Source organism: Perca fluviatilis, chromosome 20, assembly GCF_010015445.1.
Source record: "Perca fluviatilis chromosome 20, GENO_Pfluv_1.0, whole genome shotgun sequence".
Taxonomy (NCBI): Eukaryota; Metazoa; Chordata; class Actinopteri; order Perciformes; family Percidae; genus Perca; species Perca fluviatilis.
In genome coordinates this window covers 23,167,331-23,193,189 of record NC_053131.1, presented here as the reverse complement: position 1 = coordinate 23,193,189, position 25,859 = coordinate 23,167,331, and the positions used below count along the sequence as shown (strand labels likewise).

Genomic DNA, 25,859 nt, shown 5'->3' with positions numbered 1-25,859 from the left:
CGTTTATAATTCTCGCCTAGCTGCTAGCATGTCACACCCTCATACTCTGCTTCTGACTAGCTAGCAGTGCTTACCTAGGTACTGCGCATGTGCGACTCCCAACAAAGATGGAACAGAAGTGAGATGCCTCACTTTCACACACAGGGTGAAAAGAGGAGCTGCAGCAATGTGCAGTACAACATAAATATGGTGTTTTTTGAAAATTAAACCATGTAAACCAATTCTGATATAACCTCTAAATACAATTATGAACCTGAAAATGAGCATAATATGAGCATTTAAAGTTAAAGTTTTGCTTCAACCTCAGCCTTAACCTTAATATGTCTCCTCTAACTGTTGTGTGATTGATCGTTTCAGCAGGTGGCTCCATATGGCCAGCAGGGGATGGGTGGCTACAGCCAGCAGCAGCAGGCGGGGCAGCAGGGAAACCCTCCGTACTTCAGCCCCTCGCAGCAGACCCCTCCAGGCCCGACCCAGATCCCCTACCTGCAGCCTCGACCACCACCACAACAGGTACAAACACACACACACACACACACACACACACACACACACACACACATGAACTCATCACACTCAGACATCCACTCTGCTGTTTCCTGTTTGGAAGAAAAATTGCCAAGACATTAAGCTGTAACCAAGCCTCAAGTCCCATCTACAGTACATGCCATGAGAATAAATGCAAATGATTACCATAACTCAATAAATTAATATGAATAAATATATCCGTTACACATAGATGTGCAGATGTCGCTTATCAGATGTAACATCAAGAATACAATTTGAAATATCAGCAGGAAAGGGATTTCATCCAAATCTTTTTTTCATGGGTTGTATTTTAATATTTTAGTAGTGCTGAGATTGGAGAGATCATTTTAAGGGATTGTGTGTGTGTGTGTGTGTGTGTGTGTGCGTGCGTGCGCGTGTGTATGCGTGTGCGTGCGTGCGAGATAATGTGGTGTGTCGGATGTCCAACATGCCTGGTGTATTGGTCGCATTATTCACACGCATTATTCATGAGAGTTATTAGCATACACTTTTAAATGCAATACAAGTTCACAGATTGGTCATTCAAAATGTATAAACACATATTGTACATTTTCTATGCACACAAACCCGCCTGTGCAAAACCAATCCTCAGTACAACAAAAGGCCTGTTGCACAGATTTGGATTAAGACTTGTCCTGCCAAGTTTCAGCATGATGTTCTGTAGAAGTTTTCCATTGGGAGGCTGGGTTCAAGCAGTTGTTTTTGAGTTGAGTGAAGGCTGCCCATGTGTTTCCCATCCACTCTGCAGCCAGAGGGATCTATCAGCCTGCGTGGAGTGACTCTGGCTAACAGCAGTGCCCTAGATCAGAACAGAGCAGAACAAAACTGAGCCGGATAAAAAAACAATACAAGACGGGAGAGATTACAACAGAAATGAACAGGAAAGGAATGATCAGACAGAACAGGGAGGGAAAGGAGAAGACAGGATGAAGCAGAACAGGAAAGATGAGTGAAGTAGGGATGCCCCGAGCCATTCTGCAAGATCAGCATCAGGGCTGATAAAGGCATGTTTTAACTCATTAATATTGACTATATTAGTCTATATCCAATCTTTTTTAATTTTTTAATTTTTAAAAAGCAAGTTTGTGATTGCAATACCGAAGAGTATATACAAAATGTAGTGGAGCATTAACATTAAAATGCTGCTTTCACATCAATAAATCAACAATTCAACACTTAAAAAGTTCTTATCTGTACTCAAATACTCACTTTACTTAAACATTGTAGGCAAGACTTGAACTAGACCTTGCAGGACAGGGATTTGGTATGTTTATACACATGAATGATTTGTACCTCTCCCACTGCAGAACAGAATGATCACAAAAAAAAACAGCAGTTTTAATAAAGATATCCAAACTTACAGCTCATCTCTACAGGACAGAACTAGAGTTGTTCCGATACCAGTTTTGGAAATATCACGTCACATATCACATCCATGCAAGGTTACTAGTATACGGCTATTCAAAAATTGTGAGTGTGTGTGTGTGTGCGCGCGCGCGCGCGTGCGTGCGTGTGTGTGTGTGTGTGCGTGTGTGTGTGTGTGTGTGTGTGTGTGTGTGTGTGTGTGTGTGTAAAAAAAACAAAAACACACTGGTATCAGATCGGTACTCCGTATTGGCCGCAAGTTCAGGTATCAAAATCAGTATTGGGGAAGGAACAAATGCTATTGTAACATCCCTAGACAGAACAAGAACGAACTGTATAAAATACATAAAAACATAGCACAGATCAGGATATTCACAGAAAAATGTGCTATGCAGAACCTTTCCCTCTACAAGTATTTTATTTTCTAGAATTTAAAGGCATGTAATGAACAGCACAGGGCAACATGGACAGCGCTATTATTATTTTTTTTAAAGCATCCTTTTTTTTTTTCTGTATAGCGGCATTAGTAGTTCACAAATGTGAGTAGGCCTATTTAGCATCTGCACTAGTTGATGCCATTTGGCAGTGGTGTAATTGTATCTGTCTAGGTAGTTATACTGTGATTTACTGAGATTTAGTTAAACCTTCCTTTAGACAGCCTTGAATATTGAGCACACCAAGACAAATAGCCAAGCAAAAAGCCATTGTGGACACAAAAGCCGGTTGTCAAAGAAAGAAGTCGTTAGTCTCAGCATAGTAATTTCAGCCAGCATGCCTTTTGTCTTGCAGTGAAAAAAGCACTTACTCTTGTTTCCTCACACAGACTGCGCACCCTACTGAACAAACATTATTCACTCTAACTAGGAGAGGCTGAGATCCATGGCCAGGTTGACATTTTGTGACAGTAATGGTGTGTTTTCATCATCGCTGATGATGTGGCGGCAATTGACCCTCGCTGACATTTACACACCAGGTAGTTCTGCCCAAGCACTCTGATTGGCCAAACCCTGTTTCACCTGTGCCGATAGGTCCCATATTGGTTGCTATGCCAACTGCTGGGGTGACCATGGAGCTGGTTTCCCTTTGTTTTTCATTGTTAAGCTTGCACGCCACTTTGGGAAAATGTTTCAATCGGCACACAGGGTTGTTACCACTGGATAAAAGCCACAATACCTCCAGCAGCCACTGCATCAATGTTGCTTCCTGCTGTCTTTACCTTTAATCAAGAAACCATTCCTATGTTTTAAAGCTATATGTAATTCAATGTCCCGGCAACACAGCAGGCAATGTGCCGATACCTCCTGATTTCCGTCTACTCGCCATCAAACTGTAGACCAACTAAATCCACTCCTTCTGCTGACTAATAAGCTCCCAGCTCCCATACTTTTACATTTACATTACATTTATACATTTTGGCTTGGTGTGGGAAGTGAGCTTTCACAAGAAACCCAGCTATTAATGGACAAGTACAGTTAAAGGAGTATCGTTCCAACTAGCAGTCCAATCCATCTGACACTTAACAGGGTACATATACAGACTGTGAACGTGTAAATGGAAATGTATAGTTGTAATAGGCTAGATTCCTTGAAACAGAGGTGGGGTTTTGGCATATATACACATCAGTGTATTTTGTACTCGGCTACACCAATTCCATCTTTTGTAACAAATGCAAAACCCAGGTTCGGGCACTTAATTTATTTCAGCAGTTTATGTTCAAGTCATTTCTGAAAATACACAGTATTGATCATTAAAAAACATGACATTTTACACATAACAAAAAAAAGCCTCTGCAGTGGCATTAAACAAAGTTAATTGTCCATTGATTGAGTGAGAGAGGAATTTAGAGAGGGAATGAAACCAGAAAATACCAGAATACATTTAAATAACAAAGAAACTAGGTCCCTGTCTTTGATTTTGGATCCAAAAGTAAACATGTTTGAAAATTGAACTTACACAATGCAGTTGGCCAAGATTACAGATAGAATATTTGGTGTGCTTTCAGCTCAGCGCTGTATTACTTTCATTTTTTCTGTTCTGAGAGAGTGTGCGTCTTTCTATCAGTTTTTGTATAAGTGTGTCTGCGTGTGTCTGTGTACACTAATCAGCCGAGTGTGCTGCAGCAATTCTGAGCTGTGAAAAGGTCAAATGGTGACCTTTGTCTGTGATTTTGGGCTGAAATGAGACATGATGTGAGCCGCACAGAACGGATTACACGCACACAAATACACACAATTGCAAGTGCACACCAGATTAGGATGTCATTGTGGTTTTGACCCTTGTTTTGTGACCCTGCATTACTCTGAGAGATCCAAGCTGAAAAGTTCTTTATTTTGTTCTTCCGGCACTCTCTGCAGTTCCTTTCCCCCCACTCCACTCCCATTAACCCTAGTCAGAGGACATCCTCCAGTTGATGGAACCATTCCAGCTGCCTTTGACACCGAATTTTCTCTGCAACCAACCGCTATTAGCTGGTTTTTGTAACAAATCGAAGTGAAAATGCCATCTTTCTTTTCTTTTTGGAGTCTATTGCACTGCTGTGACCTCATCTGATAGCGAGGAGCAGAGCAGGCTAAAAAGACATTTTAAGACATCAAGACTGATAGTAGATTGAAGAAGTAGATTTTGAAGAAAAATAAATGTGGGTGGTTTTTGCTGGTGGTTTAATTGAGTGCTGTGGGTGTTTTTAAAAACGATGATTGTCAGTGATAGTTCTCAGAAACACTGTGTCATAAGAAGGCTTTGAAAGGGCTTTTTTGACCTCATGCATTACTGGGTTTCTTATTTGTATACTAAGATGTCACTTTCCACTAAATGCCGTTGAATCAAGGCAATAGAAAATGATTTCTGCTTTTTGAAAGAAATATTTAAAAGCCCCTTTTCTGGAAGTATAGTATATTTTAACAGACCCTATAAATACCATGACCCTAATATTTCTGGTCTGATTGTTGGATTCAATTACAGCGTGAGACAAATCACTTAAAAGGAGACAATTGGTGTCCTTTCTTCCTCTTCAACAGATGAAGTGCATGATTATGCATTGTTACTGTCTAATACTTTCTACCTCATAAAAACGAAAATGAGAGAGCTGTAATTTCAAGAATTTGGAGATTATTTTTATGGCATGTTTGCTTTATTGGGTAGTATACACTGGAGAGTGACAGGATAGACTGAGGGGGTAGAGAGAAAGGAGGTGAAATGCAACATTGGCCCGCTGCCAGACTTAAACTCATAATGTTGTGAGAACATGGTACTAGCTTTGATCAGCTATTCCATGGAGCACCAACTATTTCATTTTTTTGCCAAAAAACTGTGTTAGATTTATGTTTAGAGAGTAATAACATGCAACAGAATATTGCCTTGCCTTGTTTTCGTATAATATAAACTGTACGGTGAATATGCCACTGAGTGGTATTTGGGTGTATAGTAGAGTTGTTGGGTTTTGACTGCTGGTCTTTGAAGAAGGACGTCATTCCCTGTGACATTTACTCCCCGTAGTAAAAACCCTCCTATCCACTCTCCTCTGTGAAACTGATCCCACTGGTCGTTTCCTCTGTTGGTCTTAACCATTTCCTCTTCCTGTCTGAGAGTAGGCTCTGGGGAGAGGTGCTGTGGCATAGAAGAGCTCTCAGCTGATTGGAGGAGACAAGCTCACTTTACAGGGACCTGCATTGAAGGAAACTGATTCATTGGTTTAGATAAGTGATGCTCGTGAGCACATCACATGTCCACCATGTGGTGTAAACTAAAAAACTAGGGTGAAAGCTCCTGGGCTGGCAGTTCAAGCTTTCAACACTATTTTACTTTTATTTTGAAACGACCGTAACTGCAGCATTTCTGCCCTCCACTGATGTACTGTGCACTGTTATATGACAGAATGAAATGTTCAGACCACTGGATCGTTGTCAAATTTAGCTATGAAACCCAAGCATATTGTTGCTGTCCTGTTTTCTCCATTCTCCAAAACGGCAGAAGAAAAACAGTCCCTGTTTTCATCTGTGTGACAATGCATTTTTTTTTAGATATTCCAATGGGTTTTTACATGTGTTTGTAAGAAACGGTGGCATTTTTACAGTCCATACATTTAATCCTTCAATTTATTAAAAAAAATTCACCAAATTTGGACATGCATGGTTTTCACTGAACAGCAATGATGTACATTGCATATTGTGTATATTATATGCAGTCTGCATGCTTGTACATCAAGTGTTTAATCAAAAGCTCCAGAAATGTTACTTAATGGGCCTTGTGGTAAGATTGTTTTGTAAACTCCTGTTTGCTAATATGTAAAAAACATGTTTTACTTTGAGTAAAATAATATAGGGTGCTCATATACTGGCACATCACCTGGTTCATTTCCCATTTCCTGTCTGTCACCCCTCTGCCCCCAACCGGCTGCAGCAGCAGGCCCTTTCCCCCGCCCTCTGCCACCCCCGCTTTTAATCACACCAGGTTAATTAAAAGGCCGTCGAGCCTTTCTGCGGCCTGCCCCCCCTGGCTTTATTACCCCCCCCTTCCGCTGTATACAGTGACTGCCCCTCAATGCGCGCGCACACACACACACACACACACACACACACACACACACACACACACACACGCACACACATACTCCCCCAAAGTTCAATGTCATTAATTGGTCACCATTTGAATATTAAGTGAAGAACTCTGTTAATTAACAGGATAATAAAGTGCTGCTGGCTGGAAGGCGGTAGACAGTAAGAGGGAGGGAGCGAGAGATGGAGGGAGGACAGGCTACGGAAATGGAGGGCATATGGCGAGAGAGAGGAGGAGGTAGAGAGAGAGAGTGAGGCTGGTTGCGGGGTGATAAGAGGGAGAGAGAGACGTCCATGGGTAAAGGTCTGGCAGTTGTAATTTGCGGAGAGCCGCGTTAATTGTCATAACCTTTTAAATGGCAGAGTTTATCGGAGTCCTCTAAATGTCCCCGCGTATCGCCACGGCAACCCTGGGCCTGCCACACTCCGATTGGCTGCCGCTGACGAGCACTTAAGCTTGATGAGTTTTCAGGCAAAAACTGAATGATAAAATTTAAAAGGAAAGCAAATATATATATAATTGAAGGCATATATATATATATATATATGCTGTATATGTCAGCTAGGTTTTGTGTGTGTGTGTGTGTGTGTGTGTGTGTGTGTGTGTGTGTGTGTGTGTGTGTGTGTGTGTGTGTGTGTGATAGTGTGTCTGCATGTGTGTGAGACAATGTTTTTAATTTAGTGTTTTTTTTTTTACCTCCACATTGACTGACACTCGCTAATTGCTCGACTAGAATGCGCCACTTTTTTTTTTTCTTCTTCTTCTTCTTTTTTTTCCATTTTTTGATTTATGTTTGTTTTTGTACAGCCGAGCTATAATTCAAATGCAAATGAACAAGAACGGGAGAGGTGTTTTTGGAACGGTTAGGACAATCATAATGGCTCAGAAAAAAAGGGGGCCGGTAGTTAGCGGCACAGCACCCTAGGGGCCTCATTTAGCTGCCATTTGTTAGGAAATGACGCTACATTTGTTCCTGGATACAGACTTCACAGACAGAGAGAAAGAGAAAACACCAAAAACATGTCACAGTCAAAGTCGAGCTCGCCAATACACTGCTATTGTTCCTCCGTGCTTTAGCAAAAGTCATGTGGGTGTACACCAGTTTGGGTGGATGTCCTCTTTAACTGTGAGCCAAAGCAATTGAAGTGAATGGGCAGATGGGGGTGGTGGTGACGGGGACTTGCGAAAAGTGTGTGAAGTGAAGATGGTACAAAGACTGCCTCTTATTTGATTAGCCTGTGTAGAGGAATGAAAATGAAAGCCCTGGCAACGGCATCTGCAGCGAACACTGTCAGCTACATCTGACATCATCCCTAAGGGATGGCCTGCCTGTGTGTTTGTCTGTGCATGCACATTACTTTCTGTATCTGCATGTGTGTTTCTGTTTATGTGGGCAAGAGTGAATGCTTGCTTGTCGCTGTGTGTGTGTGTGTGTGTACAGGCTGTGTGAAAGTGTGTGTGTATGTGAGTCCTGTGTTGGAGCTCTGGTCCTCTCTTGTAGTGTCTTTGTGCTAAAGGTCAGGGGGATTGCTGAGATAGAATCCAATCTGAAGGACACAGCACTAGAACAGGCCCTGCTACAAATGGACCCATTAAGATAGGCTACACACACACACACACACACACACACACACACACACACACACACACACACACACACACACAGACACACACACACACACACACACACAGACACACATTCTCTCTCTCACATAGCTCACAGGTGAATAGGTATACACACACAGGCATCTTTGCATACACATATGCACATACAGCAACTGTTTCCATTCTAATGTCACCTTTCCTGTGATGATAATAATAGACTGTGCCCTGGAATAAATGCCCGTCATTTACATGCCGTCTAACCAACACACTTATAAAAGGCAGTTGCAGGAGACCGAAGTAGGTCTGCCCTATAATATATTTACAGCATATCTGACATAATCAGAATATAACTGCAATGTTTTCCAAATATCCTGGAATGGATCAAAAGATGTAAGTGTCAAGAAAACATGAAAGACAAGCACATCATAACCAAATGTTGATTTGTCACATTTTTCAGAACACGGCGTAGCTCGCGTTCACTGCTGATTGTTGCTTTAATTATGGTTTAGTCTGATTGGTGTGAGCATGTGTGCGGATCTGCAAGTCTGAACCAATGCGTGTGTGAACGTGGGGGTGTTGAATATGGATGTGTGCCCCCCATCAGTTAAAAATGCTGCCTTTAACAGTAATTACCGGTAGAGAGCAGGGCATACACACATAAAGACATTAATATACAGCAGGAAACCCACTTCCTCACTTCTTTCCTCTTCCTGACCCTGCCATCACACTTTCTTTTCCTAGTGACTGACCTAGTATATCTGAGTGGGTGTATGTAAGAAAGAGAGTGTGCTTCTCAGGGACTTGCCCAATGGACACCAGAGACTCCCTGTCCTTGAGGTTATGTGGCAGGTGGTGCCAAATGCACTGAGGTTCATGTTGTGTTTGTGCATGTATGTGTGTGTGTGTGTGTGTGTGTGTGTGTGTGTGTGTGTGTGTGTGTGTGTGTGTGTGTGTGTGTGTGTGTGTGTGTGTGTGTGTGTGTGTATGGTTAGGCAGTATGTTTAGGGGAGGGGGGATTTTGGGCCTCTCTCCTAAAGACACGCAATTAAGCTTAATTTTTAATGAATATTAATGGCATTAGGGTGAGATTTTGTGGAGATGTGCATCTGCCAAGGTGCAGGGGAAAAAGGGGGATGACTAATTCATTTGGTAGTCATGAGGAGAACGGCTGGAGACAGGGAGGGAGAGAGGGATGGAGAAATTGAAGTGGGAAGGTAAAGGGGGATGAAGGGGGTGATAGGAAAAGAGAGAGTGAGGGATAAGAAGAAATAGATGGGGATGGAGTGTGAGGGATGTGAGAGGTGTGGAGAAAGGAAGAGATTAATGAGGAGAGAGGATGGACAGAGAGGAAGAAGAGAGAGAAGGAAGTGGAGTGATGCAGAGTGAAGGAGCAGTTAATACTGGGAGGAGAGAGTGGATGTTAAGGGAAGGTAGGAGCAAAAAAATAAAAATGTGATGTAAATGTAATTAGGGCAAAAGATAGGAAAAGTACAGCCAACACCGAAAATAACAGAGGATGTGAGTAAGAGATGCTGAGAAATTTATTTGACCCCTAATGATAAAGCGAGAGCCAGTGTGTGACAAAAACACTGACATCTGCACATAAAGTTTATAAAAGCAAGATAACCCAGAGCAGACAAAGGCGGTGGAAAAAAAGGATTAAAAAGCATGCATGTTTTAATGTTTTAAAGCTGAAATATATTGTCAAGTAACTTGCATCTTTTTCTCGCTCCTTAAAAAAAGATTGAGATAGATTGAGACAGATGTCAGCCAAAATCAGCTTAATGTAATGGCTGTGAATTTTGCTCCTGTTGCTTTCTGTTGTGTCAAGTGGTGGCATCAAATGTGCTTGCTTGCTGTCATGACAGTTTTATTGCCTGTTTTCCGAAGCAATCAAACTCATACAAGCAAAACGAAGCAACATTTCACCTTGCTCCCTGCTTGAATATAGAGGTAAAAAGTGTGCAGTGCAACCAACCAAAAAGGCTCAGTACAACATTTTTAAATTAGGTGTGATCCAAAACAGAAAGGATATGTCAAACTGGTTGTATGTCATAGTTGGAAATGCGGTTTGGGGCAGCATTGGGGCCTAGATTTCAGGTCCCCTATCATGCTCATTTTTAGGTTCATATTTGTGTTGTGGGTTTCTACTGGAATATGTTTACATTCTTAAATGTTCAGAAAGCAAAACACATTCACATCGGTTTCCTCATACTGTCTGTCTGATTATACCTGTAGTCACCCTCTGTCTGAAATCTTTCACATCTGCTTTCTCGGCGTCTCTGCACCATCATTGCAGCCGGGAAATGACTGTAACGGCACTGTAGCGGCACTTTCTACCTTTATTATAGTGATGTTGTGACGGCTCGTTTAAAGACACAGTTTCTGAATACGGGCTGTAAAAGTATCAGAACACTCAATCCACACGGATTTATACAGTATTTATATAGCATCTTGACCTGCTTTAAAAAAAAAAAAAAAGACTTCTAACTTTTTACAATATGGGACCTAAATAGCTAAAATGCTAGCTCTATGAGGTGTTGTTCCATAGCACAACTTGACCTTTGAACTCTTTCGTTTCTCTTTAACAAAGTCATACTGATACAGTTCAAAAAATGTAACTACAAACCGGACTGACTATGTTTGAAAACGGCACGTGCGAGTCTCATATTCCAAACAATCGTCAGCACACAATGTCAACAAGTTTCTTCCTTCCGAACATTTCACACCTACCGACTGACTCCCGTTCCTTAGTGGCTGGGATTAACACGGTGCTGCAATATTGATTTGCGTCCGCATAAAGCCTCTTCGGCTCTATATATTACACCACATTCAGCAGTCATCTATTCAATCAAATCTAATATTACACTGCCTCTCCACACAGCTGTCTAATAGCATTTAACTCACAGTTTGATTCCTGCATTCCCTCATGTACTTCAAACGCTTGCCTTCAATATCCTTCATTCGTTTCTACTATGCCAAGAAGAAGTCTTTTGAAAAGCACGGAATGAATGAGCGTGTCTCTGTGTGTGTGCGTGTATATGTGTGTGTGAAGACAGGATTAGCTGTGGCCTAAGGCTTAAGGTATGGAGTGGAGTGTATTTTAGAAGCTTCTAAATTAGCTGGGAAATGGGATTTTGAGACAATGGACTGGAAAAAAGGATGCTCTCGCAGCACTCCTTCATTTGCCTCTGATGTTCTCTTGCGCTTGCTTTTTCTAGTCTTTTTTCACCGTTGGTTCTCTCTCTTCGTTTCCTCTCTCTCTCTCTCTCTCTCTCTCTCCCTGTGCTTTCCTACCTTCTCCTTTTCCCCTTCTCTCGTTTGCATCTCACCTTCTGTATTTCTCTGTCAGCATCTGCCCTCCCTCCTCCCAGCCTCTGTTTCTGTCTCTCTCACCCTCTGTCCATATTACAGTTGACAGTGGTGATGTAAGAATGTGAGTGCAAACAGTAGAATGAGGCTAATCTAATTTTGACCCATATGAAATGGGTATCCCCTCAAGTATATACACACACACACACACACACACACACTTCCATACTTCCATGCCTGAGTAAATATTGGACTTGGGTCTGCAGCCACTCTTCTGTTCCCATTTCAACTGTCAGTCCATGTGTGCAATTTTATCTGTAAACTAAAGTGTGTGTGTGTGATGAACACACTTGTCCATCTATCAGAAAGCCACCACACATCTCCTGGATTCTATTTCTTGTTCTCCTCCCGCCCCTCTTCCCTCCTTCCCCGGGCCGTTATTTACCTGTGGAGGTGTATTTGTGTCTAAGACGGGTTTCTGCTTCAAACGAAGCACTTCCGACCATGTAATAAAAGCCTGACGTTTGGCGCGCGTCCAGGCTCCCATTGATAAACACAGGGGGGCTGTGCGGACAAACACAGGGCTTGTCCAGGGCCCTGACAGGGAAACTAGCATGGTTTTGTTTTTAAAATAGCACTCTGTTCTCCTGTTGTTAAGTGTCTCTGCACCCACCCACCCATGAGAAGTGATCCAGTGATTGAACCAAATCTGGGTGAACAGGGTTTCCCCTCTGGCTTTAGGGAGATGTTGCTTGTTTTTCAGTTTTAGGGTTGGAATAAGGGAGCTATTGTGGCAAGATTATGGCTCAAAGTTCCATTTATTTGGCTGACTATTTTCACTGTGTTTATTTTTTGAATAAAAACCATAACGTATTTATTCAGAAAATCTAATGGAAATCAAAATGTCTTTTACAAGACACCTGCAAATAAGTCACATAAGTGCAACATTGCAACAAGACAATTCAGTCCCACAAGTCGCACAAGTGTCATCACGCACACCGACACACTAGTTATTACCATCACAAATATTATTTAGAATATCAGCAGGTAGAAATGAGGAATTCTCTTTTGTACTTGTTTCACATCTTATACATCCTTCCTTTTTTTTACTTACTGTGAACACTCAACCATGAATTTAATTAAATCAATGAAAAAATAAATCACCTGATTTACAAATTTCTTATACACTTGTTTGAAAATAATGATCATATCAATAAACCTGCCATCATGAGTTTATTTTTTGCCAAAATCCAGTTGCTTTTACTTAACAGAAAACTGTGCACTAGTAGAATTCTCTGCTTCATGTTTTGATCCACATATCAACCAGAAAATATGACAGAGTGTGGACACAGGACACTCCCATAATGCCAATTTTCCTGTAATTTTTAATGTCGCTGACATGCCATGATTCTCCATCTATTAGCTGAGAAAACAAAAATAATTAAAATGGTTTATCCTAAATTAGTTGAGGGCTCAGTGAATAAAAATGATCCTTATTGAAACATATGAGACAGATACAGCTGGAACATATATAGGGACCTTACATTGAACAACAAAACTGCAGGACCAGATTTAGGAGAACTGCACAAGGGAGACAGTAAGTCAGTGGGTGAAGCATGACACTACCAACGCAAGAGTTAGGAGTTCACTTCATGCCAATCGGAAGGTTGGTGGTTCGATCCCTGGCCCTGCAGTCCCATGTCGAAGTGTCCTTGGGCAAGACACTGAACCCCGAGTTGCCCCCGAAGCTGCGCCATTGGAGTGTAAATGTGTGTGAATGTTTATCTGATGAGCAGGTGGCACCTTGTACGGCAACCTCGGCCACAAAATGTGTGTGAATGGTGAATGGTTCCTTTACTATGTAAAAGTGCTTTGAGTAGTTGTTAAGACTAGAAAAGTGCTATATAAAAACAGTCCATTTACATTTAGTCCATTTAGGGCTGAAACAATTCCTCGAATAATTTGATTACTATTATTATTCAATGCAAAATGATTTGCCTCGAAGCTTTGTTTAATCAATGTTACCAACGTTGTATCGCTCACGGTGTTTCCGCACGGAGGATTATTACTGTCGCACACCGGGCTGACGCTGCTGGCGACACATGCCATGAAGACTGATTACAAAATAAAGAAAGAGCGTACTAAGAGAAGAGACAGGCTGGAGAAAACGACAGAAAGTGTCCAAAGTTTGGAATCAGTTCAAACGTAATTAAAACTAAAACTCTGTACAGTATGTCTACTGCAAAATCAAACTAGCTTACCACGATAATAGCACGACGTCAGTGCTTTAGCATCTCAACAGAAAACATGGAGTCTAACTTAATCCTCCATTCCACGAAAAACTACACCAAACTCAAAGACAAGAAAATACGTAGTGGTGACCACAATTTGATCTAAAGAGCCAGAAAAACAGCTGATTGTTGCGCACCATTTTCTCTCACTCTCTTGCTTCACGGAGAAACAGCTGATCAGCGATCTACTAGCATAAGTGTAACAGAGCTGTATAGCATTGTAATCAAATATATAAATGAAAATAGGTTGAGTATAACTAATATTTACATATAGGCCTATATACAGATCAGTCTCAGGTTGAAACTTGTAGTTCTGAAAGTTAAGTTGCACAACTTAAGGTAATGTTTGTATGTTTAATGTATGCCTTAGTTTTGAGATTTTTATCGCAGTTCAGAATTTCTTTTCTTTAAAAACAATGTAATATGGCACTTAATATGTTTCGTTTTTTGAGAGATGATATTGTAAGCAATGTAGGCAATAAAAATTTAGCTTTTTCCAAAAATTAAACCAAACTATTGTATATTATTGCTCTTCAACAAAACAAAAGTATTTCTTATCCGATTACTCGATTAATTGATGGAATAATCGGTAGAATACTCGATTACTAAAATAATCGATAGCTGCATTCCTTTCAGGAATCATTAGGGTATTTAACATTTTCTATATTTTAAGAATTAGTTCTTCAGTGATTTAATTGGCTAATAATTGAAATGTGGAAATGTGATTTGAAGGGACTACTCTAGGGCATTTAAGGTCATTAAATTACCTTTTATAATGGATGAATGAATTCATTATCTTTTTGTCTGTGTGTGCACATCTGCTACTGCAGCATGCAAATGTAACTTTACTTGTAATGTATGGAGTGTATAAAACCTTATATCAGATTTCATAAAGACTGCACAAAAGTACCGAATTGGTACCGTATCACTTACCCTGGAAGCAAAAATTACGAACCATTTAATGCTCTAATAATAGATCCATTTCACATGATACATCTCTTGCTGTGAAGGATAATCTTAAGCTATAAAATTATATCACCTAGCTGACAGGAATATTGCCCACCTACTCCAGTATAATCACACAACAGATAAGAAATCAAACTGGGGGTAAAAATGGAATTTAAAAGTAAAAACCTGAACGCATCGTGTGTGTGTGTGTGTGTGTGTGTGTGCGTGCGAGCGTGTGTGCAGTATATCATAAATGTGTGACAGTGTGTGTATGTATGTTGTGTCTGGTTGTGTGTTCAAGCACTCACGTGTGATCTCTCGCCGCGTCTCGCCGATCAGTTATCACTAATCCTTCCACACAGAGCTCTTTAACAAGTTGCCATTGTGCTGCCGACGCTTAACATGATGGAAGAACGACCTCCGCGGTGAATGAAAAGAAGAGGGAGAGGAAAGGAGGGAGAGATACAGAGGGAGGGAGAGGGAGAGGGCAACACCTCCGACAATGGGGAGAAAATTGGTTTACACTAGATAGGCTTGTGATTACAGAGGAAAAGAAAATGACTTAGATTGAACAATAGGACTGAGTGTGTGTGTGTGTGTGTGTGTGTGTGTGTGTGTGTGTGTGTGTGTGTGTGTGTGTGTGAGTGAGAGTTTTTTTTATTCGAGGATTAGTGGGTGGTTAGGCCGGGATTTGTTTAAAATGAATTGGTGTGTATGGTGTTTGGATGTCTTTTCAGTCTGAATGTACTTTATCTGTGTGTGTGTGTGTGTGTGTGTGTGTGTGTGTGTGTGTGTGTGTGTGTGTGTGTGTGTGTGTGGGCGCGTGTGTGTATTTCCTTGTGCAAAATGCCTCTTTGTGTTGTGACTTGATCTAACTGGGAATCAGAGTCTTAATTACAGGCCTTACAGTCCAACTCATTGTCTCAATCTTTGTCACACACATATAGACAATGTTCATCATAACTGAAGTGTTGTTGACATAACTAGTGTGTAGCAGGAGAAGTAATGGTTCAACTCCCAAGGATACTGCACCTTTGAGTCAATGTCACTATCAATATATGGAAGAAAAAAAAGTCTACTAAAATATTGACTTTTCTTGTGTGTTTTTCATGCACATATACATAAATGTACTGATTTTAAAAGCAAGAATCCTTCAAATTTCTGTATCAAAGTCAAATATGACCTGGAGTCAGTCAGTTAGTTATTAGTTAGTTAACTTATCTTAACATTATGATAGACAGAGGACACTGTAATGACAATGTTTTGATATTACTCAAGCACTTTTTACTGCATTATATGCTGTAATTTTCCCCTCATAACTGCCAAAACATGATATACAGTTTTTGTAATATCCTAATTTAGAATCCCCTTCAGAACTCAAAAATATTGGCAATATACTGTCTAATAAATCCTTTTAATGTATCAATCCTAGATGTAAATGACTCTGTGTTTCTCTCTCTGTTTTTATTTGTAGGAGGCCCAGCAGGAGACGTATGCCACCAGGGGTCCCGTCCCAGGGAACTCTGGGAAAGCCAACAATGAGGATGGCGTCTCCCAGGACCGCCCCTCCAGTCTGCCGGTTAGTGACTGACAGTTCTGTCGACCCATTAAGTATCACCGAATTTGACACACGTATACAGAATTACACATTAGGGAAAATATTCTCTGTGTGTGTGTGTGTGTGCGCGCGCGCATGTGCATGCGTGCGTGTGTGCGTACGTGACCCACCATCAAGCCTCAAAGAAACATTTCTTTCTTTGTCGCCCTCAACTTCCTGTATTTTCCAGCTTACTGTCTTAATTCAGTCATTCAGTTGTAAGCTTTTCTGTCCAATCAGATGCCTTTATTCAGCCTGTGACACGCGTCTTTGTCTCATGTACCATGGGAGACATGGATTATGTGCATCATAGTCATTTCAGAGCTTATGTCTGTGTTTTGACTGGCGTCCATTCCGAAGGCAAAAAGGCCACATGCGTCAGCGCGTGGTCTGAGCATCATGCACTCACTCACACATACACCCACATGCACAGAAAAGCATATGCACGGACACATGCATTCTTGCTAATGCACGCAGTCACACGTGCAAAACCACACACATTTGTCATTTGGACGGACAAAAAAAATCGTTAGGCAGGTTGACTGGAGGAGTAATTGAGAAGGAATGGTGAGGCAAGGCTGATCCACGAGGGATGAGAGATGTGGGCTGCTCCAGTTTTTTGGCTAAATTAATCGGTTTTTACTCTCTGTCATTTCTCCCCTCATAGCTCTTCAGCACTTTCAAGAAGAGAATAAATAGACATTTGCAAATGGTCGCAAATATTGGCACTGCTTGAGGTGTGTGCCGTTTAATTTCCCAGATACTTTGGATCTGCCTCAGGAGTGGAGGAATAAACTGCAAGGAAGGCTAAATTAAGTGTCTGAACTCAAATTAAGTCATACTATTTTCCACAGACTTTTAAAGTCCAACTCTGCTTTGATTCAAATCAGCGGCAGTCTGTTTACCAAGTGATTCCTACCAGGGGTGTAAATCACACATTTCATCACAATACAATATTATATTTATTCTTTTGACAACAATACAATATTTACTGATATCACAAAGTCTGCCCCGATACGATTTTGATTCGATTCAAATCAGGGGCCTGCGACTGATACATAAGACCATTTAACACAATCAGTTACTTTTTATACATAAAATATAATTTGACAATTACATTACTAAGCTCTTTCAGACATTTCAATTAAAAACCAACCACTCTTTTTGATAAAAAGAATGAATACAGAGTGGGAATTTCAAAATAAAAGGCACATTTTAAAGATGACGATATGTATCGATATTTTTTAACTTGGTATTGATAGTATCAGATTGTTGATGTTGAATAGATATTTCGATCCAGACCGATGTATCATTACACCTCTAATTCCTAGTGCTCTTTCTATCTCTTTCTTAGTTTTTCCTCCATAACGTACTAGTAGTATGTCACCTGCTTTATCTTGGCATTTCTTTCTTTCATTTTCAATCTCCCACACATGTACCCCCACTTCCCTTTTCCTCTCTGTCTGACCCTCTAAAGTAGCATCATGAAAGCTTTTTTTTTCACCCTGGTGCTATAATGAGAAATGGCCTTGATGTATCAGTGTGTGAATCCGGAGCAAGAGAGTAAGGCGAGGCGAGGACGATCTATTTGAACCACCACCGATATCACCCCATATTCCCTCACCACTTTAATCCTGGCATTTTACCCCTTGGGTTCTCCGTGTGTTTTCACATCCCATCCATAGCGCATGGCTCGTCGAGATCCTAATCGGCGGCAGGTTTTGATGAGAGAGAGACACATAGAGGGAGAGATGGATAGATAGATAGAAGAGGAGAGAGAGAGAGAGAGAGAGAGAGAGAGAGAGAAGCAGGGAGAAATTGCTCGGCGTTTGCTAGGCTCTTCCAGCAAGCTGTCATTCTGCTTTTTCTCCCCCTCTCTCTTTCTCACTCTCTCGCCAGCGTTTGATGTCAGATCTAAAGCTGCTGTCATCTTTTTTTTCTTCGCTTTTTCTCTGTCAGGAGGGAGGAAGCGTGGGTCGGCAAAGTGTCATGTTGTTGTTTTGGGACGAGTCTGCTGTGTGATGTGGCGGGATTTTTGAAGGGAGACCAAAGGAAAAAAGTGCCTTAGTAACTTATCACAAATGCAAGTCACAGTGCCCCATGGGTCTTTTAAAATGAAATGTATTGGAGATACAGCATGCCTTTTATTCCATATCATTGTACAGTATCTGTGTCGTTAACGCTGATGTTAATAAAAAAAGATAATAATTTCCTCGCCTCTTGGTGTCAGCAGTTACTTTTATGTTTACCAGCAGCTCTTTCAGTGTATCATTTTAAACTGACCTGCCATTCACCCCCTGATTTTCAATATAGGGTTAACATGACCACCAGAGTATTCCTCTTCCAGTATTTTTTATCCTCTTCAGACTTGCTCTGGTCTAGCTGAGCCTGTTCCTCCAGTTCCACACAATAGTGAAGTCAGGAGCCAGAGCAAAGATCATCTATGAAGAAGATGAACCACTCGATAGTTAAACTTTTGAGAAAAGTTGCCCCCATATATTTTCTCCCCCTTGTAGTTGCACATCACACAGTGAGAGTAACACAACAACAATACAGGAAGGTAAATGTAAGCTAAAGGTGAAACCAACAGTTCGTTTTTGGTTTTGGTTTGTACTTTATGTAAAAAAAAAAAAAAAAATGTTTTAAATACAGTTTGTATCTCCAACAAAAAAGCCAACACTTTTCATCTTATCTGTTCATTTTTCCCATGAGATACATCAGATGTCACTGTTTGGATAGCACGTAAAGTTGAAAGAATGTTGCTTCTCTTTGTTGTTGTTGTCATGTTGGTTTTAGAGCTGGACTACACAATTGGCTCAGGATGCCATGTTGACTGCTTCCTTGTTGTTTCCTGCGGTGTATGGCAGGGACGTTTGTGGTTCATGAAAATAGAGGAGGAGTGAGAGCTCTGTGTCTGTCTCCTCTCTGTAGCACCCTCAGTCATTTGCATCTTGCATTGCCTAACGTCGCTAAGCAGAGCCTGTTCTTCCAGTGCCACAGTGAGGTGAGGAGCCAGGGCTTTCATACCCACTGACCCCCCCCCCCTCACATCCCCCCTTCCAAACCCCACCTCCACCCCTGTTCCAGTCACTACATGTTCCCTGCTCTCCGGCGTTCCCCTGACAGCCTGCCAAGCTGCCGCACAGCCTCCCATCCTCTGGGACATGGGAGAGGATGGCCAGCCATGTGGAAAGACAGAGAGAGAGAGAGAGCGCAGGGGGGGGGGGGTGTGGTGCAGGATGAGAATGAGTAAGAGAGAGAGAGGGCATGAAGCGGTGAAGTGAAACGTGGTTATCTTTTTGTCACTTGTTCAGGGTGAGGGATGTTGAATTCAGGCTATGGGGTTCTGGCAGCGACATGTTATTCACACTAGCACACACACAAGCAGACACACATGGATAAAAGTATTTGTGTATGTCTTTTAGTGCTCATTTGTCTCTCCTTGACTTATTTTCCATTAGACAAAAGGGAAAATTCAGAAATGCTATCTTTCCCTCGCTGTCTTTTCCCTCTCACTCCTGTCCACCTTGCCCTCCTCTGTTATTCCAAGTGTTAGGTCATGAATGATTGACAGGGCACAGCTGGAGAGGCCTGCTCCCCTCCTCTATCTCTCTCACTACAGCCACACTCACACAGACCTCTTTGGCTCACAAACACACACGCATCACACACTTTTGATACACATTCTGTCCTCTGCGAGGCGTTTTCACACACAGAGTGTGTGTGCTCTATCAGAGCATGTCAGTCAGGCTGCCTATACAGTATGTGCTCTCACTCAGGCTCTCCCCACTGCTGTGTTTTATTTTAGAGTCCCCATGCAGGCAGACAGGCCAGCAGGCAACGCAGAGTAATGTCATCCAGCAGGGTAAGATTCAGCCTCCACATTAGTGCACACAGGGGGGAGGAGAGGAGAGGAGAGGAGAGGAGAGGAGAGGAGAGGAGAGAGAGGAGAAAGAGGAGAGGAGAGGAGAGGAGAGGAGAGGAGAAAAGGAGCCATAGCGAGACAAGAAAGCAAAGAAATGCAAGGGAGATGAACAGGGAAGAAACTGAGTGATGGGGGAATAAGGGAAGGAGGTAAAGTACGAGGGAGGAAAAACACGGAGGGATTCGTGGAAAGAAACATGTCTCTTATATTGGTTTGAACATGGTTTAAAATATACAAAAATGACATATTGTAGATGCAAACCATTCAGCATATATTTTAAGAGACCATTAGAACACTGACAAAATGCATTAGCTATCATACAAAGTAAGTTTTCCATGTAGGAATACGATTACCTTTTGTATGTATACTTCAAATATATATTTTGCAGCATGTGGAGGGAAAGACGGAGGGTAGGTGGGGGAGAGAGGGAGAGAGGGAGGCAGGGAGACTCGGAGACGAGATGTTCTCTGGACCCTGCTGCCTATTCTTAGAACAGACAGCAGCACTGAAGGCCACAGCAGCTCCCTGCCAATGCTATGAACACATTGCGGCTCTGAGAATAGGACAGCTAGTCTGAAGCCAGTTTCACACTCTGAGGTGCTTCTGGTCACGCCAGTCTTAAACCTGTAGACCTTTTCGCTCAAATATGAGTAAGAGTGATTGATTCATTGGCCCATCAGTGTTGGTGGACCCTATGTGCTCCACAGGATTCCATAATTTACCATATGATTTGATTTTTTTTTGTATCAAACTTGCACTATTTCTCACACTGACACTCCCACACTCCTTAAATTTTCTACCGCACACACACATAATAAGTGTTTCCACCTCTGCTCTGTTTCACCACAGACCCAGATATCATGACACAGCGAGTCAGAGGACCCTGGCTTCATCTAAAATGCAGACGGGCTATTTTTCCGCTTGTATGCCAGCCTGTTTTCATTTGCTCCTCATGAATCATTTAGCGTGCACACACAGTTTCATGTACATGCATAGTTTTTTGATCCTCAAGAGCCGGGAACACATGTTTTTGCTGGGGCCATACCATTTCTTCCCCAACGGCTTGAAAACACCGACACACAGGAAGTGGAATTGATCTTCCGTTAAAACGTCTCTGGGTCTTTCATCTGTACACATCTTCAGCATTGTTTCTAACCTAGAGAATTCACCTGGGATCATATCTGAAACCATATTCGTAGCCACTGTTGTTTTAATTATGCAGTTGCTCAATATTTGTAGCTTGTTTTCAATATTTTAGCAGCTTAAATGTCTGCAAAGCCTTGAGAGGAATAAGCCTTGGGATTCAGTTAGACTACAGGTCTACAGGTCCAGTTTGAAATGATGACTACCTGAAAAGAGGCCAGCCATTAGTTGGAAGATCCAAGTTTGAACCGTCCTTTAGCAGGACACTGAATCCGTACCAGCACTCCTCTGCAACTGACACTGCACTCTCATCCCCTTTGGAGGAGGGACACACCAAAAGAGAATTCCCCTATGGGAATCAATAAAGTAATTTTTGCCTGAAGGCTTCTAGTTGTATGTTAGGGCAAAATTTGACGGCTACACACTGTTTTACCTACTGGGAGCTATTCTGGCCAGTGTAGGTTGTTAAAGCAAACTGGTAACACAAGGTTAAGCAGCAGTGGTACAGAGGGGGGTGGGGAGCGAGCTCTGCAGCTGCGGAGGAGGCCATGTTTATACCCATCCACCCCTGACAGGCTGGCTGACTGAAGCCCAGCACAGCAGAGTGAAGAAACTGTATGTGTTCACACACACACACTCTGTCCGTGCACTACTCTTACACACTTACCTACCCCTATGCTTACACATGCGTACACCCCCAGTGTGTGACAGGCTTTATGATTTGAGAGTGAGGGGGAAATGGAGAGGGATGAACTTGGTTAAGAAAACACCAGTCCGGTTCCACTGGCGCCTCTCCACCAGCCTCTCCTACAGATGAGAAGCGACAGAGGGGGGAGATAAGAGAGAGGAGGAGGAGGAGGAGGAGGAGAGGGAGCGATGACTGACCTTAGAAGGAGAGAAATGTTTCCCCTCTGCATCTTTTTTTTTTTTTAGCCTTTGCCCAACCGTTCTCTTTCTCTGGCTGGTGGCTGTTGTCAAAGCTCATTTCTACTAACAGATTAGGAAGACTAGTTCAAATTCATGACTAAAGAGGACAGAGATGGAGAGGCAGCTCATTGCTGTGGGTTTTCGTTAACACAGCAGCTCACACACACACACACACACACACACACACACACACACACACACACACAAACACACACATACACACTACTGATCTGTAGTAGGATTCTGCATAAACAACCATTGAAAAATAGATGATGTAAATGAAAAGTGGATGACTATGTGCGCGTGGGTAATTGTGTGCATGTGTCATTTGTTTGTGTGTGTGTGTGTGTGTGTGTGGGTGTGTGTGTGTGTGTGTGTTTCTATATGTATTACTGTTTATTTTTGGGGGCACAGAATGCACATCAACACCTTCCTAACTGTCCTCCCCGTTCCTGCACAGGCCAGTCAACAGTGTGACAGTGTGTGAAAGCTGAGGCTGCTATATCGTGATCTTGGATAAAAACAGTAAATGAACATGACACACTGCATGTTTTACCAATTTGGCTTGTCCTTCCAAGGTGTTAATCCGATGTTCTTAAAATGTGATGAAGATCCTGGCTGGACGTCACCTCAATTCACTCAGTTGAATCTGTGATTTGTTATGATCAAACACTCTTTCATATTGATTTCAGAACACCAATGCATACTTTCATTTTCACCAACCATTAATGCCAGATATGCCCTTCTGGCACTAAGCCCTCCATTATAAATGGTGATTTTCTGTTACCACATTAATATTTAAATTAACTGTTAAAATGGCTTCAAATGTTATTGAGCCAATCCGATCTGAAGATTGGAAACATCTGTTTTATATTCATTAGTAGTTTGGACATGGGAACGTTCTCTTGTCAAATGGTGTTTCAGTATATATGAATCCGGGAGGATTTCTCTTCCTCGTTGGATGATAATGTGGATTGAAGTAACAAATATTTAAAGTTGAGTGACAGTTGCTGCAGCTGATGGTGTTTTTTTCTTCTGCTCATTGTTCACTCTTTGGACTGCAGCAGAGAAAAACAGGGAGAAATAGACAGCCAGAGAGAAAACAGATAAAAAATTGCTGTAGAATTAAAGAATAAGTAAAAGACTACATCATCTCCCTCCTTCCTTTTCCTCCCCTACCTCCTTCCTACTTTTTCTTTCCTCCTCCCTTCTTAAGCATCCCCACTCTGCCACCCTTCCCATTTCACTCCCTCTTTCCCTAGCTTCAATCATCCACTTCTAACCTTTCTGTTTTTTTTTATGTTGGGTCCTGGATGCCGGGCCTCTCAGCAGGCTGGCTAGCCAGGGGAGGAAGGAAGGAATGAGGCAGCAGAGGAATGGAGGAAAAAAAAGTGAAGGAGTTGAAGGAGGGATGGAGGGGGGAAGGAGCCATCAGAGGAGGAATGTTCTGTCATCACCATGGCTCCCTCTGGCTGCTGGGAGGCTGAAATTACATCTGACTTTGAAGTTAGGGGCAGCAACACTGCCAGTGTTGCTATAGTGACTGTGTGTGTGTGTGTCTGTCTGTCTGTCTGTGTGTGTGTCTGTGTGTGTGTGTGTGTGTGTGTGAACTCCTTGGGAGGTTTATTATGCATGATCCAAACTGTGACTAGTCCTGATGGCATTACAGTGCTGTTATTAATCTACTCTCATAGATACCTGTGCTTTAAACACATCCACACACAAACATATCTGGGAATTCAAGCTAAGATGCATTTACACACACACACACACACACACACACATACACACCCCATTTCACAGCAGGATTCAAACTTCACGTTGTGCCTTTTAAAGATTAAGATAAAGTTTTTCCTCTTATTATCTTTGAGAAGGTTTAGCTGAATGCACACTGCGCTCACAGGCAAATGCACAAGCAACTGCGTGTGAAAAAACAGACTCATATGCAAACACGCACACACACATACACATAGAGTTGTTCAGATTGCAGATAGCTGTGTTTGGGTTGTTTGAGCTGCTAATATTCTACTGAGTCCTTGAATATTTATGGCTTTTGTTTCAAACTCAGAGAGTGGGGAGAAGAGCATTTTCAAAAGTAACGTAGATAGATAGACAGACAGATAGTCTGTTTCAAAATAGGACTATAATGAAAAAGATGAAAGGAGGGAGGAAGGGAGGGAGGGAGAAGATGTATATGGACAGGAGGGGTGGAGGGATGGAGAGGTTGAAAATAATGTTCCATTAATGCAGAGCCAGGCTCTTGCTGAGGGCCCAGCGCCAATCTGCATCTCCCTACAGTCTGCCTGCTATACATTTTTCATGAACGCTGAGCGAGAATTAGCGACGGATTGCTGCTGCAAATCGCTTCTCCTTGGTCGGGGGCCGATGGAGAGGGAAAGAAAGAGGGAAAGAGAAGGATGAGAGTAAAGGGGGGAAAGAACAGTGCAGAAATGAGGAGAGGTGAAATAGAGGAGAACAGAAAAGGATGATTGAAAGGGATGTGGGGAATAAGGGGAAGAAAATGATAGTATTTCACAAGTGTGGTGTCCATACACAATGTCAAAACGTATTATGACCAGCATATATACATGATAATGCAGTCTGTTTTACCTTTATACTGATTCTACAGTATATTTTACTGAGTTTTGTATTGTGAAGCAATGTTTGAATGCCAGCTATGCTTAGACGGTCCAAGTAATACAGTTAGTAACATTTTTGAAACTGGATACAACAATATACTGAATGTGTGAATAGTAATGTCATCATCTGCAACATTTTATACATCCATTTTGTCATTCTATACTAACAACTGACAGGTGCTAATTGTCCTAGCAAAAATCCTACCTGCACAGGAAGTTTTTATCTATGTTTTTCCATGTTTTAATGTTTGGAGTGGCTACTTTAGCTAAACGGAGAAAGAACAGTGGCACCTACAAAATCTCAAATGTCATCAAAATGAAATAATGGTTGAATTAATTACCCTGCTGATTTGACTTTAAAGGGGCACTCCATTGAGTCAGTATTGTATTTCCACAAAGTAAGAAGTTAGAAGCATATTGGGTGATTAATGCTTGATACTGTATTTCCCATAATGCAACGAAAAGCATTTGTTCATTAGACCCTCCCTGTCTGGTAAATGCCCACTGGCTTTCTGATATACTGTACATTTGCTGTCTCCAAGCTGATTTAACCCCGATGACATCATCAGGGTTGTCAGAATTGTCAAAGCTCACCCAGAGACACAAAATACATTATACAACTGTTTTTACAGAATGCGTAGGACTCCTTATAACTAGTCAAGTTGACCTTGATGTCTAAAAGTGGCGGCGTGCCCCTTTAATTTCTAGGAAATGTATTTCTCCTCTCCTCTCCACATATTTCCTCTCCTTGGCCTGTGCACCATATAGTTCTGACCCCAATCTTAGCCTGCCCTCTCCATTCCAATATAGCCCACTTTCATTTTCCACCGGTGGCCTTGTGCTGCTATTACAGACCCTCGCTGACCGGGCTGACTGACTGACTCACTCATATGCTGTCTGCTTTACTGACTGGTTGTCCACCCGCTCTCTGTTTCTCTAAAGAACAATTTCCCGGTCTGAGTTTGGCTTTGTGAGATTAGTCGGCAGATGGTAGGTGTGTGAAG

At 41.9% G+C, this 25,859-nt stretch overlaps 1 protein-coding gene across 4 annotated transcripts in view; it reads left to right on the top strand.

Annotated features, from left to right (window-relative positions):
- Window positions 1–25,859, top strand: part of arid1b (AT rich interactive domain 1B (SWI1-like)) — a 210,638-nt gene that overhangs the window by 41,609 nt on the left and 143,170 nt on the right. For 3 of the 4 annotated variants that reach the window (XM_039785162.1, XM_039785161.1, XM_039785164.1), the window contains exons 3-4: window positions 358–513; window positions 16,099–16,203. In XM_039785162.1, the coding sequence (XP_039641096.1) occupies window positions 358–513; window positions 16,099–16,203 (261 nt within the window). The remainder of the gene's footprint in view (window positions 1–357; window positions 514–16,098; window positions 16,204–25,859) is intronic. The other variant, XM_039785163.1, reaches the window with a different exon arrangement.